General features: G+C 41.0%; 2 protein-coding genes across 2 annotated transcripts in view; one reads left to right on the top strand and one right to left on the bottom strand.

The window, feature by feature from the left end:
* Positions 1 to 15,543, top strand: part of PTPN14 (protein tyrosine phosphatase non-receptor type 14) — a 365,153-nt gene that overhangs the window by 63,320 nt on the left and 286,290 nt on the right. Inside the window, exons 2-3 of the mRNA XM_084978023.1 lie at positions 1,325 to 1,454; positions 6,717 to 6,799. The gene's annotated coding sequence lies outside the window, so the exon portion shown is untranslated. The remainder of the gene's footprint in view (positions 1 to 1,324; positions 1,455 to 6,716; positions 6,800 to 15,543) is intronic.
* CENPF (centromere protein F) overlaps positions 294 to 15,543 on the bottom strand; it is a 64,356-nt gene continuing 49,106 nt past the window's right edge. The window contains exons 17-20 of the mRNA XM_003130395.7: positions 9,310 to 9,472; positions 7,623 to 8,096; positions 6,003 to 6,181; positions 294 to 1,175 (exon numbers count right to left, since the gene is read on the bottom strand). Coding sequence (XP_003130443.5) covers positions 972 to 1,175; positions 6,003 to 6,181; positions 7,623 to 8,096; positions 9,310 to 9,472 — 1,020 coding nt within the window. The 3' untranslated portion in view covers positions 294 to 971. The remainder of the gene's footprint in view (positions 1,176 to 6,002; positions 6,182 to 7,622; positions 8,097 to 9,309; positions 9,473 to 15,543) is intronic.

Here is a 15,543-nt window from a genome sequence, read left to right on the forward strand (position 1 = left end):
AATAAATGAGCCGGAAAATACCACATATTCGCATCCTTTCTGATGCGGTTTAACAGGTGCACACAATGTGTTAGGCACTGGCTGGAGGTATTATACTACGACATAATCTTCATGACCCATACTCCAAATCATGCCTTCTAATATTACTGGATTCGTTCACCACATATACTTGAGTCATTTGTTAAAACATTTTTACTTTTATAAGAAGAGGCTGTTGAGGTTAGCAAGAAATGGTACCGGTGTTCATAATACATTCATTTTTAGCAGTCATTCTCACAGAAAACAAAGGTGAATTTTTTTATTAGAAAAAAGTGTCATATTTTAATAGAAGAAACAGCACAATGTCAGAAAACAATATACTACACCTTTGAGGAACCTACAGGCAGGCTCATCGGGAATCAACACACCGTTCTCACCACCCCACACACAAATATGTACAGGTTAGAGAAGCCAAGATCTAGAAAACACATTAGAGAAGGAGGGACACTCCCACATATGGATGGTGTGCATGTTTGTTTGAAAACATACACTTTTCCTTCATTTTACTCAACGCAGAGAAATTCTTGATCTAAAGTTATTTCCTGCCTAACACTATACAAAGGAAACATCGTAACGCAAAGGTTTACATTTTCCTGGGAGCTGTTCAAGTGGGAAAAAAAAATGTTTTGCGTTTTTTAAGTGTAATATCCACATACAAATAGAAGTGTTATATAGTGCTTGCCATTTCCGTGTAACATTACCAAAAAGGTTTATACAGAACTACTCTACATAAGAGGAGAGGAATGTCTGTGAAGAGGTAATCAGTGCTTCCAAATTTTTCTAATGCTGAGGAGAAATCTAAAGAGTCTGGTCCATTTAGATTTATAAGGAATGGTTTTCCTCCCTCTGACAGTGTGCTCCCCAGCAAGAGAGCCTCGCAGACACACTGCCTTCTGTTCAGCACTGCAGGGCTGCTGACACACAGGGCTCTTCTACTGGACCCTACAGTTCTCACTCTCCTTGGCCTGGGGGCCAGCTTCTGGGCTAGGGACCAGCCGGCCTCGCTTGGCCCTCAGGCCCTCATGGGGGCTGTCAGCCGAACTTCTCTCAGGAAGGTTAGTGACGGAGAGAGATCTGGCAGTGGGTTCTCGGAGGACAGCGCCTGAATCCACGGGGCTCTGCGGAGTCACCTTGACCTGCAACACAAGCATCGTTGTTAGAGGGTTAAATCACCGTCACATTTCCACAACACGAAAAATAAAGTACTTGGGTCACCACATTTAAAGTTAAATCCTTCTTCCAGCAGTTGTGCACATTTTCCCTATTTCTCCTTCCCTGAAAACAGGTCGCCACCTAACAGAAGCTAGAGGAAAGGGCAGACACAACCTCTGACAAGCCACCTTGCCAGCTTCCCTTGACACCTCTGAAGCCACAGACTCCCTCCCAAGGCCAGTGCGATATTCTCAAATCAGAAGGTAAGCTCTCTGAGGGCCAGGACTACCTCTGACTTTACCTTTATATCTGGAGTGCCCAGAATACACTTGACTGCCTGACAAAGGTTCAATATAGGCCTAAGTAAGGACCCAAGCCAGCTTCCACGTATCTTCATTGAGTCCCTTCGGTCATTCAGATGAACATATTCCAAATGACTAATACCGCCTTCAGAGGGTGGCAGCTCTATCTGCAACGTTCGAAAGAACTAGAACCGGAGTTCCCGTCACGGCGCAGTGGTTAACGAATCCGACTAGGAACCATGAGGTTGCAGGTTTGGTCCCTGCACTTGCTCAGTGGGTTAAGGATCCTGCGTTGCCGTGAGCTGTGGTGTAGGTTGCAGACGCGGCTCGGATCCCGTGTTGCTGTGGCTCTGGCGTAGGCCGGTGGCTACAGCTCCGATTCAACCCCTAGCCTGGGAACCTCCATATGCCGCGGGAGCGGCCCAAGAAATAGCAACAACAACAACAACAACAACAAAAAAGACAAAAGACAAAAAAAAAAAAAAAAAAAGAACTAGAACCTATTCCTCATATTAACAGCATTTTAATTATTCTCCTTACATTGTTGTTCGGTTCCCATATTTGGTTTATGGCAGAAGGGCAGCTATCTAATAATTTAGTCCAAAAAAATATGTTCCCTTTCAGATGCCCTGCCTTTTAAAAGAAAGAGGGATCTGAGAAAATGTGAGACTTGAAGAAGTAGATGAGAGGGCAGGGTAGCTGGTAGAGTCAAGATTTTTTCAGATTTTCATGGTAGTGAAAAAAGATATGGAGTCAGGAAAGAGTAAGAGGAGCCAGACAGATGAAGTCTAGAAAAATGTCACTTAGGCAAAGTTAAAGGCAAGAGTAGATGACTGAAGTAGAGAGATCTTTAAAAGAAAAAGAGGAGGCACTCTCAACAAGGGAGACCCGTGTTGGGTACCCACAGTGAGAAGTGGCTATGGTACAGATCCACCCCTGTGCAACTGACTGCCAGTGACCTTCTAAAGCAGTAAAAAGAATGGAAATTATTACCCACTTATTTTCTTTCCATAGGAAGTATGTGGTTTTAAAAGGCAGCTAAAGACTTTTCATTACAGAAAACATCGTAAATCTGGCCAACAGATCAGATCCCTGGAAAGCCTGCCTCTACCTCAGATTATGTAGATTATGTGCAGGACACTTAAAAGGAACAGCCCCGAAGGATGAGGACTTAATGGAAAATTACTGTCCATGGAAAGTTAAAGGAAAAAAACAGCTTTATTGGCACTCTTTTCTTCTTCTTCTTTTTTTTTTTTAAAGTAGAAATTGATACAAAAGACAGACATTTCCCTTGAACTCATTAGATGCAGGAGAGTCAAATCTTTAGGTTCATCATTAAAAAAGAGGGGGGGGGGCAGGGGAGACCACATTGGGAAAAGAGAATTTGAGCTAGTAAAACTCCTTTTTAAACCCAATTAAATAGCCAGAGTCTACCCTTTGGCCTCCCCTGTCTAGACTCAATTTCTTTGATTCTGAATTGAGGAAACTGTAGTCTGTGATCAGAGTATAAACTTTGGATTTGTTCCTCATGTTGGTTAGTTAGCCTCAGACTTATCTACGACTAGATGAGGTCAAATTTACCAGGTATTTAAGCTACTAAGTGCACCTAAATCCTGTCTTCCAAACTGTATCTGCAGCCACAGTGGAGAGAGGGCGGGTATGCAAATGGCTCATTGAAAATGAACCTCATTAGTAGGGAAAAGGGCCAAGACCCCGCTAAACTGCTGGCAGGATGCTGTGCAAACAGCCTCACCCTCACCCTCTACAATTAGAGGACGGTCCTCTGGAGCTGACAGCCACGGTTCAGATGCAGGTTCAGATCAGGTCTACACACAGCCATGACTCCCTTGCCCCCAGCAAACTGGGAGCTCTGCGCTTATTCACCCCAGAGAGTAGTAGAGAATGATCCTCACTAGCCTGCATTTCCCCCATATTCCCCTTGGAACTTGTCAGATGTCACCACCGGTTCTATTAAATGATCTAGGGAATCTCTCAAAACTCAGCCAGTTACTTCAGGCAAGAACTCACAATCCCAGGTTTCTCAGCCACCGCTTTGGGAAACAATACCCTGCTCTCTCTTTTTCAGGTTCAATGACAAAAGATGCTCAACAGATGAGGCAAGCATTTTATAAGGTGACTAAGAAAATGCTGAGTTACATTAAAAATCAACTGGCTAGGTTTGGAAGGCTTGTCTCTAATCCTGAAGTCTCTCATAACATCATGGGCACAAGTGCAAAGAATTGCTTAGCAGTTCCTAACTGCTGGTGTCTCCTGCAGCCTGTAGCTAGTCACAGACACGAGTCTGCAGGAAACCATGGTTACTGCTCTGTCCACAGCAGATTCAAAGGCAGTGTGGAGAGCAGGCCCCCTAGCGTGCAAAGCTCTTTTTCTCAGCTAATAAGTCTTAACGCCACATGCAAACGGCTTTATCATCAATCCCCTCATCAAAGAAGGAAAAAATGATCCATATGGTGATTTCATGGGTGATTTCCTAACATATCTCTAAACGTCTACTCTTGCAGTCACTTCAGGACATTAACAGCTCAGTATTCAATGAATATCGGTATCAGACATGAGGACACAGGTGAACCATAAACATAGTCAGAAACATTGCTTAAGTCACAATGGGACTCGAAAGGCAGATGTTTAAGCCAATAATTACGGTAAAGTGAGCTGCTCTACAATAGCGGAAGTACAGGGTATTACCTATGTGTGATGACTTCCTGTTTTAAAAGAGCCAGATACTTCATTTCAGGGATTAATTTATGGTGAAGAGCTTTGGTCAAGTCTGGAAGCTTCGCTCTTTAAAGGTATTAGTTGACTTAGGGTAACTACGATCCTTACGATTCCTGTGAGGTCAGGTCCAACTCCAGTATACTCTTCAGTATTTTATTGTTAGCAGCATCCAAAACTTAAATCCAAATGTGAGTAAGAAAAAAAAAGAAAGATGGGTGGGGATGAAGTGAGAGGGCTGATGGGGGTGGAGAGGAAATGTGCACAAAATGGCAGAATATTTCGTTTTTCTTCTTTTATTTTCTATTTGTCTTCTTAGGGCCGTACCTGCAGCATATGGAAGTTCTCAGGCTAGGGGTCGAATTGGAGCTACAGCTGCTGGCCTACACCACAGCCACAGCAACGTGGGATCCGAGCTGCAACTGTGACTACACCACAGCTCACAGCAACACCAGATTCCCAACCCACTGAACAAGGCCAGGGATCAAACCCACATCTTCATGGATACCAGTTGGGTTCGTAACCTGCTGAGCCACAACAGAAACTCCAGAATATTTCTAACACAGGTCAGGCATGGGTCCACGTTAACGAGTGAAAGAAAATCTCAGACCCATCTTCCTCACCCCTGAGTTAATGAAATTTCTATGATACGTTACAAACAAACTTAATAGTAGGTATAAACGCCTTAATCCTTAACGGTCTTATACATCAACATAACAAACCCTGGCAAGTCCGTTCTTCCTTTGATACAACTAACCACCAAGGTCTTTGTATTTTGGTATCTAATATCCTAAGGAGGAATATGGCTGCCCATTGAAGAATTATTACATTACACAAATAGAGGTTACTACACTCTCAAACCTTTGTTTGCCAGTTCAAGATAATCAGTTTAAATACTTAAACTCTGACAAGTAAGTAAGCAAAATAAAATCACAACATTAAAAAAAAAAAAAAAAAAATCTGCTAGCTATTCCAGAAACTTCCAAGATTCCTATGATCCTTGGTGTGACAACCCTGGGAAAAGAGCAAGACTGTGAAGCTGAGAGAGAGGAGGCTTTAATTCTGGGCCCTTTCAATCTTTGAGTCTTACTTTCTTTATCCTTTTATAATGCTACTTACTATGAGAGTTCAATAAAATGAAAAAATAAAATGTGACTTCCATAAAGTGCACACACTTTGCATAAATAAGGGGTAGCTGCTGGTATGGATTATAATAGTGGAACAAAGATCTGTGATGCAAATATTCTCTATGTTTTAAATAACTTGACTGGGCTGTTTGCAAGGTGCAGAGACATCACAAAGACCCCAGCCCTCCCCATCCACAAAAACCAAAATAGAGAAATCCATAAACACAGCTTTCTTTAGACATCTACTGAAATATGTACTTTTTGCAGAAAGTAAAGGAGTCATAAAATACAAAGAATTGGCAGCTGGGGGGCAGATGGGTGAGATGAGAAAGCGTGAAGCAAGTGATGACCAATGCCTGTGCCAAATCCTTCAATGGCCATGCCTGAAACTTACGACCCCTTGGATTTCTGATCTAACAATGCCATTTCCCATCAAACTATTTATAAGCAGCCCACAGGGTCAAGGACAAGTTCTGCAGCAGGATGATGTGACGTTTCTCCTCGCATCTGCTCACTCCTCTGCTTCTACTGACTTATTTATACCCCATGGAGAAGGTCAGACTTTAAAGAGCTCCTGAGTCAGAGGGTGCAGTGCCAAACCCTTGTCCAGACAGTGCTGTCATGTCCTGGATTTCAAACGGTAGTTTACCTTTTGTGATCTGCTGCCACCAGCTGTTGGTTTGGAGGTCTCAGCAAGATTTTCTTTGTTGAGACTTAGGGGAGATGGTGCTAACTTCTGCGCAGCAAGGCGGGGGCTGGTCCTTGTGGCCATGGTGGTTCTCCGCAGGACATATGGGCTGGTCTTTCCTGTTGGGATATCAGCAAACCCTAAGGGCAAAAAGCTGATGGTCAACTCGCTGGCCGAAATTCTGTCTACAGTCTTTCAAATTCCGAACTAGGTAGTTTGAACAAGAACAAAGGTGACTCCAAAAACACTCTCCCAGCCACGGTGGACAGTGGATCCACTTCATTCAGTTACCCCGGGAGTCATCAAACTGAATAACTAACTGGGTTTTTTTTTTCTTATTAGAAACATAAGAAACCACATGGAGAAAATAACAATACACAGAAAAGAAGGGGAAAATAACAATACACAGAAAAAAATCCTTCCTGCTTCTGCTCTGTGGATGTCTTAACTCACTCTCATTCTTCTAAGATCTGAAGAACACACCTGAAGGCCTTCCTGTCAGATTTGGATTAGAGGGAAAAGAGGGTACTGGACAGGGAAAAGATAAAAGAAAGGGTCTGCTCTTGTTAAAAGGGGGAAATGTGGAAAGGTCACAACTAGAAAAACTAGCTGGGAGGGGTGATGACCTCGCTGAGAGCAATTTCACTCTGAGCTCATCATCATCTCCTTCCACAGAGGGAACCAACACCGCTTGTGATGACTGAGAGGAGAAGGATACTAAAGGAAAGCATATCTCGCACACTCCAGAGCAGCATAAGGTAACTACAGTACCTACAGATGCATGTGGTTTTGCTGTTTTTAACCCTTTAACTACAAATAAAAACCAGTAATGAGAAAAAGATAGCTAACTATTTGGAGACTATATTTCCTAAGGGCTAGAGTTACTCAGAACAGTTCTTTTTTCAGACCATCTATGGCAAGAACTGGTTTTGAGATTTGGGGAGTGGAGGGTTGGGGAGTAATTTCTTACCGGCTGTGGAATGGTGCTTTTGTCTAACACCATTAGAATGAGGCTAACAGAAAACGGATTATGCACTTGGATGTTGCAACAATAGGAAGTTGCTATGAAAATTTTAAACTTTTGTTCTTGATTTCGATACATTTTTTTGGTCATGGAATATTCTTAGACGGGCCCTTGTCTCTGGGCCACACTTGGAGAACCACTGGGGTTTAAAAAAAAAAGGGCTACATGGCTCCAGGCAGGGGTCAGCATTACCCGGCCCGTCCTCCAGCTCACCGACTACACGGGCTGCACTCGACTAATGCTGGGAAAGCTTGGAGGGTGTCTTTGATTCGGCGACTTTGCAGCTCAGAAATATCAAATTCTGAACAGGTTCTTGTTAGTAATTTTTCAAATCTCCCACCACCTTTTGTAGCACAGACATGAGTAATTAGATCCTAGTCCTTCTCTCAGGATAGAAAGTATACACCTTCCCAATTTAACAGTGGACTTCTGCTTCTGAAGGTCAATTGCTACTGTTACACAGTAACCTGAAAAATAAAGGCTTCAATCTTTCTGTGTGAATTTTGATGTGAACTTTCAAAACAACACAAATACTTTCATTTTTTCATCATGCGTACCTTTCTTTACAACTTCCGGAAGTCCCTCTGGCTCACACTCAGCGTCTTCTAAATCCTCTGTGGGGTGAAAACCACTTTTGACAGCTTTCTTGCTTTTTTTAGAAAACGTCTCTGGCGTAGAAGGCGTGGTTTCTCCATCCTCCCGAATCCCACTGGACCTTTGCCTTTTGCCTGAAGCTTTATTTTGGCTGGATGATAATTTCTTTTCAGTAGTAGAAGGGTCTGGGGATGGTCCTGGAACAGCTGAACTCAGCAAAGGAGAGCTTCGAAGATTAAGTTTAGACTGTTGTGCGCTCAGACGAGCAACTTGTGTTTCTAACATCTCTTTGGCTTTCTCTAACTTCTCATGGCTTATAAGCAGGGAACAGTATTTATCCAGGTATTCGTCTGCCTCCTTGTTTTTTTCTTCAAGAGTTTCTTTCAGTTCTTTCATCTCGATCATTAATTCATCGACGCTGGCGTCCACGACAGTGCCTGTTAAAAGTACAACATGTCATTTGTTACTTAATGCTTCTCTTGTTAACAGTGAACATCATCAAGCAGATAACCTTAGACGTGCTGCTTGATTTTTTTTTTTTTTTGAAGGAGTGGGGAAAGATATATCTGTATATGTCCTTAAACTTCAAACAACTCTTAATTGGGAAGACCATATCAAGATACATATCCTAGTAAGTTACATAGTTATTGGGATAGCTTAAATATAACCTGCCAAAATCTCAAACTCATATTTCAGCAACTCCATCAAATGTTCTTGTAGTTCTCATGTGACGTCAAATGAATTAATTTATTACATCCCCTATTTTCCCCTGCCCATTCTTTCCATTTTAAGTGTATGAACAACAAAAGTCGGTAGAGGATATAAAGTCACTGTTGTAATGGCTTTGGGAGACAGGAAGTGGTCAGTGACAAGACAGGCCAGAGTAGTTCTGAAAACTATCTGGAGGCAGTGGAGGATCTGATGGACAGGAGCTTGAGGGAACATAATGGAAGAGGTCTCAGTAACTCGTAGCTCCCTGGGTTAGTGCTGATTCCATTTGAGACACTCCCTGGAGCCCCAGTCCACTCTAAGGGCTCTTCTCCCCAGGCAAGACTGTTGACCCCACTCCTGCCAAGGTGTGGACGGTCCAGAAGAGCCAATCGTACTACACTCGCCATCATCTATCCACAAAGAAAGAGCACAGCACTCTGGGGGCATGAGTGCAGAAAAGTGACAAGGAGAGTTGTCATTTCTTTTTACCTCCACACCCAAAGATGTAGCCCCCATTTCAATTTCATTGACCCACAAAGATGGGCCAAGAACAACCAGAATCAGTGGTTTAGAAATTACCAATGTCAGCTCAGATGCCAATTTTCCTTTGACGTACGAACTACATAATAGACATCCACACGAAAAACCTTTCTTGGAAAGGCTCATTAGCAAAAAGGGCTGTGTTTTGTATGTTTTAGAGAACAGAAGATGTGCTAACTCTGTTTTTTTAAAAAAAATGCTGGCTTCATTCTCAATCCTCTTAATGACCCCAAGCTGAGCCCAAAATTAGAAATTGGGAAATGACTAACTGCTGAAAATCAGCATGCAGTAACTGAACAGAGCCCTAAAAATACTTCCCATGTAGACACACACCATGCATGTATGATTTCACCAGCGGGAAGCAGTTCTGGCTCACTGATGGGCCCAGTTAACACATACCTGTCTTCTGTTTCTCCTGGACGCCCTCAAGACGAGAGAGTTCTTTCTGCAACATCTCCTTTTCCTCTTCCAGCTGTTTACAGGATTTGATCAACAACTTTATTTTCCCCTGGGCACGATCATTCTCCTTTTTCAGCTTATCTGCATATTTCAGGTTTTCCATCTACAAAACACAAGTAATTCCAGTTAAAACCTTGAATTGCTTGGGAGGTCTCCTTGTGGCTCATCAGTTTCCAAACCTGACTCGTATCCACGAGGATGCAGATTTGATCCCTGGCCTTGCTCAGTGGGTTAAGGATCTGGCCTTGCCATGAGCTGTGGTGTAGATGGCAGATGTGACTCAGATCCTGTATTGCTGTGACTGTGGTATAGGCCAGCAGCTGCAGCTCCGATTCAACCCCTAGCTTGGGAACTTCCATATACTGCATATGCTGCACATGTGGCCCTTTAAAAAAAAAAAAAAGCAAAAACCTTGAATTGCTTGTCATGAGCCTATGGGAAAGTAATAATGAGATATAATTTAAGAATCATATGCTGTAAATTTAAGAATTACTATGTTCAAATAAAATACCCAGAGATAGGGAGTTCCCGTCGTGGCTCAGTGGTTAACGAATCCGACTAGGAACCCTGAGGTTGTAGGTTCGATCCCTGGTCTCACTCAGTGGGTTAAGGATCTGGCGTTGCCGTGAGCTGTGGTGTAGGTTGCAGACGCGGCTCAGATCCCTTGTTGCTGTGGCTCTGGCATAGGCCGGTGGCTACAGCTCCGATTCAACCCCTAGCCTGGGAACCTCCATATGCCGCAGGAGCGGCCCAAGAAATAGCAGCAACAACAACCAGAACCACAACAACCACAACAACAACAACAACAACAACAAAATACCCAGAGATGCATAAAACAATTCATCTTCCTTGCTTAGTGTCCTAAGTCCCCCAGTAGACACTGTAGTTTTGTCACTCTCCTCCTTAGTAACAGCAAGCATCAGTCACAGTTCCTAAGATAATGTCCTATTAAGTACCCCAATATGTCCGTGTTTATCCAGTGGGAATCACACCTGGGAGGTGGGAACTGAGGATCCCTGGACATATTCTTGGTGGCCAAACATCCTAGGTGCAAGAATTGTGTTCCTATTTGTAATCTGCGTGGTTGCACAATTTCAGTACCTAAGATGGCACCAAGTGAAGGCCAGACAATACTATGCTCACAATACACATTTAAGGCCAAATGATATTATGGCTCACAACACAAATTAAGGCCAAATGAGATAATGCTTTTTTTATTATTATTCTTTTAAGGCCACACCTGCAGCATATGGAAGCTCCCAGACTAGGGGTCAAATCAGAGCTGCAGCTGCTGGCCTACACCACAGCCACAGCAATGCCAGATGTGAGCTGCATCTGCAACCTACACCACCGCTCACAGCAACACCTGATCCTTAACCCACTGAGCAAGGCCAGTGATTGAACCCGCATCCTCATGGATACCAGGTCAGATTGGCTGAGCCACAATGGGAACTCCCCAAATGAGATTATGCTTTACAATACAAATTTAAATTTTATTGTAGCTCAAACAACAAGTGAGTAAAATAGTGGGAAAATTATGTCATCATGCACTTCTCAGTAATTCTTGAGTTCTTATTCACACTTCCTGTAGCATAATTGCAAAATCCAAAAAAAAGCTATGAAAGTGATTAGTAGGCAAAATTTGACCTGAAGAGAGAACAAAGGAATTTACAATCTTTATTTATCCCTCGCTGTGAAAATATTCATACATTTTGCTGCAGAAATATGAATTTGATTATGAACTATTACCCCAGACCCTGATGGGACATTATGTAATATGTGGCTTATGCATTGTATTATGTAATATCTAAGATAGCAGAATTCTAAACAATCTAGTTCTGAGAGTTTCTGATAAGAGATCATGAACATACGAAGGCAGACCAAATTATTAAAAAGAAAGAAGAAAGAAGAACTGGAGCATCATATTCATATTAAAGTAGATTTAATTCTTTGCACATACATTTCATCTTGAAATAATTTATTAGCAATGCTGGAGTAAATCTGCACTTTAAGAATTTTCTATTTCTGATTCCAACCACAATCAGGGTAGAGATGGATTTAATTCAATTTCAACAAAGTTTATCAACTTCTACCTCATTAAAATTTTATGAGATTTGAATAGAATCAACTAACAATACCATTTTGTACAAGATATGTATATAGAGAGAGATTCCCCACAGTAGAACTGTCATAGATTAAAAAAGAAAGTGAGCAAATTAAAAAGTAGACCTGAAGCTATTTCTTTCTATTATTAAACCTAACATCTATCCTTTTATAGCACAGAAAATTACTGATGATTAATGTTATTTTGAACTTTGTTTTTTATGGGTATACTTCCTTCATCTTGATAATTGTGTAAGAGCTATAAACTTAAGAAATTTATACCTAGATTTCTGCCCTCTACTAGAAGATTTTTATTTTCCAGGTTCATATTTTACATTCTGAATGGTGTTTGTTTTATGAACACCATTTGTGGGAACCAAAACAGCCTCTCTCTCCAAGTAGAATTACTGTAGCACCATCTACAGTCTAACAATCCTGAGGTTAGGGTTCACCTCATTTTCTTTTCTAATGTAAAAAGCTTTTGGAGTCCAGTGTGGTTCAGTGGTAACGAACCTGACTAGTATCCATGAGGAGGTGGATTCAATCACTGGCCTTGCTTAGTAGGTTAAGGATACGGCATTGCTGTGAGCTGTGGTATAGGTCGCAGATGCGGCTAGGATCCTGCGTTGCTGTGGTTGTAGCATAAGCTGGCAGCTGCAGCTCCAATTCAACCCCTGGGAATTTCCATATGCCTGGGAACTTCCATATGCCACAAGTGCAGCCCTAAAAAGCAAAAAAACAAACAAACAAAAAAACCAAAACCGCGTTATGGTTTTTTCGTGGGAAGGAAGAGGAGATTGTACAGACATATGCCTGAACAAGTACCTGGCCCACTATGATCTCCCCATAAGCTACTGGAAAGTGGAGTTTGTGACATCAGTGAACTTGGGGACTAATCAAGCAAGACTTTAGAATTACCCACCAAATGATTGTCTACACCTTGAGGGCCCTACCCTGATTTGTTACAGAATTGATCTTCATCTCCATCTTCAGAAGTCTCTGACACCCTCTACTTTGAGAGCATTCACTGAGCAGTGGATAAAGTTTATTCCAGCTATATAACTAAAGTCTAACCTCGAATTTTTAAGAACAACTCAGGATCCATGAGGATGTAGGTTCCATCTCTGGCCTCGCTCAGTGGGTTAAGGATCTGGCATTGCTGTGAGCTGTGGTGTAGACCACAGATGGAGCTTGGATCTGGCGTTGCTGTGGCTGTGGTGTAGGATGGTGGCTACAGTTCCAATTCAACCCCTGGCCTGGGAACATCCCTATGCTGAGGGTGTGGCCCTAAAAAGCAAACAAACAACTAAATAAATACAACTGAGCAGAGAACTGAAGAAAGATATTTATAAATACAAAATTTTTTTAATGAAAATTTAAATGAAAGCACTTAACTTGATACCTTTAAAATCACTATTAGAAAACACAACCATTCAAAATCTATGGGATGCCACAAAAGCAGTTCTTAGAGGGGAGTTCATAGTAATACAAGCCTTCCTCAAAAAAGAAAAATCTCAAAACAGCTTAACCTAACACCTAAAAGAATTATAAAAAGAACAAACAAAACCTAAAGTCAGCAGAAGGAAGGAAATAATAAAGATCAGAGAGGAAATCAATAAAATAGAGATTCGAAAAACAATTAAAAAAATCAATAAAACCAAGAGCTGGTTCTCTGAAAAGGTAAACAAAATTGACAAACCTCTGGCCAGACTCACCAAGAAAGGGAGAGAAACAACCCAAATAAACAAAATAAGAAATGAAAAAGGAGAAATCTCAACAGATACTGCAGAAATACAAAAAACCATAAGAGAATACTATGGACAATTATATGCCAACAAACTTGACAACCTAGAAGAAGTGGACATCTTTCTAGAGATTTACAGCCCACCAAAACTGAATCAAGAAGAAATAGATCAACTGATCAGACTGATCACTAGAAATGAAATTGAATATGTAATAAAAACACTCTCTACAAACAAAAGTCCAGGACCAGAGGGCTTCACAGGCAAATTCTACCAAACATACAAAGAAGAACTTATACCCATCCTTCTTAAACTTTTCCAAAAGGCTGAAGAAGAAGGAATACTCCCAAAGACATTCTATGAAACCACCATCACCCTAATACCAAAACCAGAGAAAGACACTACCAAAAAAGAAAACTACAGGCCAATTTTGGTGAATATGGACACAAAAATTCTCAACAAAACTTTAGCCAACGGTATCCAGCAATACCTAAAAAAGATCTACACCACGACCAGGTGGGATTCATCCCAAGTTCACAAGAAGGGTTCAACGTATGCAAATCAATCAACATCATATACCGCATTGACAAAAGAAAAGTCGAAAACCACATGATCATCTCAATAGATGCAGAGAAAGCATGTGACAAAATCCAACATTCATTCATGATAAAAACTCTTACCAAAGTGGGTAGAGGGGGAACATACCTTAACATAATAAAAGCCATTTATGACAAACCCACAGCCAATATAATACTCAATGGAGACAAGCTGAAAGCCTTCCCACTAAAATCTGGAACAAGACAAGGATGTCCGCTCTCACCACTGTTATTTAACATAGTATTGGAAATCCTAGCAACAGCAATCAGACAAACAAAAGAAATAAAAGGTATCAAAATTGGAAGAGAGGAGGTAAAACTGTCATTCTATGCAGATACATGATACTATATATAGAAAACCCTAAGGACTCCACACAAAAACTACTGGAAGTGACCAAGGAATTCACCAGAGTAGCAGGATACAAGATGAACATTCAGAAATCCATTGCATTTCTGTATACTAAAAATGAAACACTAGAAAAGGAATATAAAAATACAATACCTTTTAAAATTGCACCCCAAAAAATTAAATACCAAGGAATAAAATTGGCCAAGGAAGTTAAAGACATATGCTGAGAATTAAAAAACATTAATCAAGGAAATTAAAGAGAATGCAAAGAAATGGGAAGCTATTCCATGCTCCTGGATTGGAAGAATTAATATAGTAAAAATGACCATACTACCAAAAGCAGTCTACAGACTCATGCAATCCCTATCAAATTATCCATGACATTTTTCACAGAACTAGAACAAACAATCCAAAAATTTATATGGAACCATAAAAGACCCAGAATTACCAAAGCAATCCTGAGGGGGGAAAAAACCAAGCAGGAGGCCTAACTCTCCCAGACTTCAGGCAATATTATAAAGCTGCAATAATCAAGACAGTGTGGTACTAGCACCAAAACAGACATACAGACCAATGAAACAGAATAGAGAACCCAGAAATAAACCTAGATACTTATGGTCAATTAATTTTTGACCAAAGGAGGCATGAGTATAACATGGGGAAAAGACAGTCTTTTCAGCAAGGGGTGCTGGGAAAACTGGACAACTGCATGTATATCAGTGAAACTAGAGCACACCCTCACACCATGCACAAAAATAAACTCAAAATGGCTGAAAGACTTAAATGTAAGCCAAGACACCATCAAATTCCTAGACGAGAACATAGGCAAAGCATTCTCTGATATCAACTGTACAAACGTTTTCTTAGTCTCCCAAAGCAATAGAAATAAAAACAAAAATAAACCCAATGGGACCTAATCAAACTTACAAGTTTTTGCAAAGCAAAGGAAACCATTAAAAAAAAAAAAAAAAAAAGACAACCTACAAAATGGGAGAAAATAGTTTCAAATGATGAAACCAACATGGGCCTAATCTCCAAAATAAACAAACAACTCATACAACTCAGCGCAAAAAAACAAACAAATCAATTGGAAAATGGACAGAAGACATAAATAGACATTTCTCCAAAGAAGACATACAGATAGCCAATAGGCACACGAAGAAATGCTCAACCTCACTAATTATTAGAGAAATGCAAATCAAAACTACAATGAGGTACCATCTCATACCTATCAGAATGGCCATCATTAATAAGTCTGCAAATAACAAAGTGTTGGAGAAGGTGTGGAGAAAAGGGAACCCTCCTGCACTGTTGGTGGGAATGTAAATTGGTACAATCACTGTGGAAAAAAGAATGGAGGTTCCTCAGAAAACTAAATATAGGG

Source organism: Sus scrofa, chromosome 9 (genome assembly GCF_054392235.1).
Source record: "Sus scrofa isolate SSC_HxYL_T2T_F1_AM1 chromosome 9, Sscrofa_HxYL_maternal_Yorkshire_Landrace_v2.0, whole genome shotgun sequence".
Lineage (NCBI taxonomy): Eukaryota > Metazoa > Chordata > Mammalia > Artiodactyla > Suidae > Sus > Sus scrofa.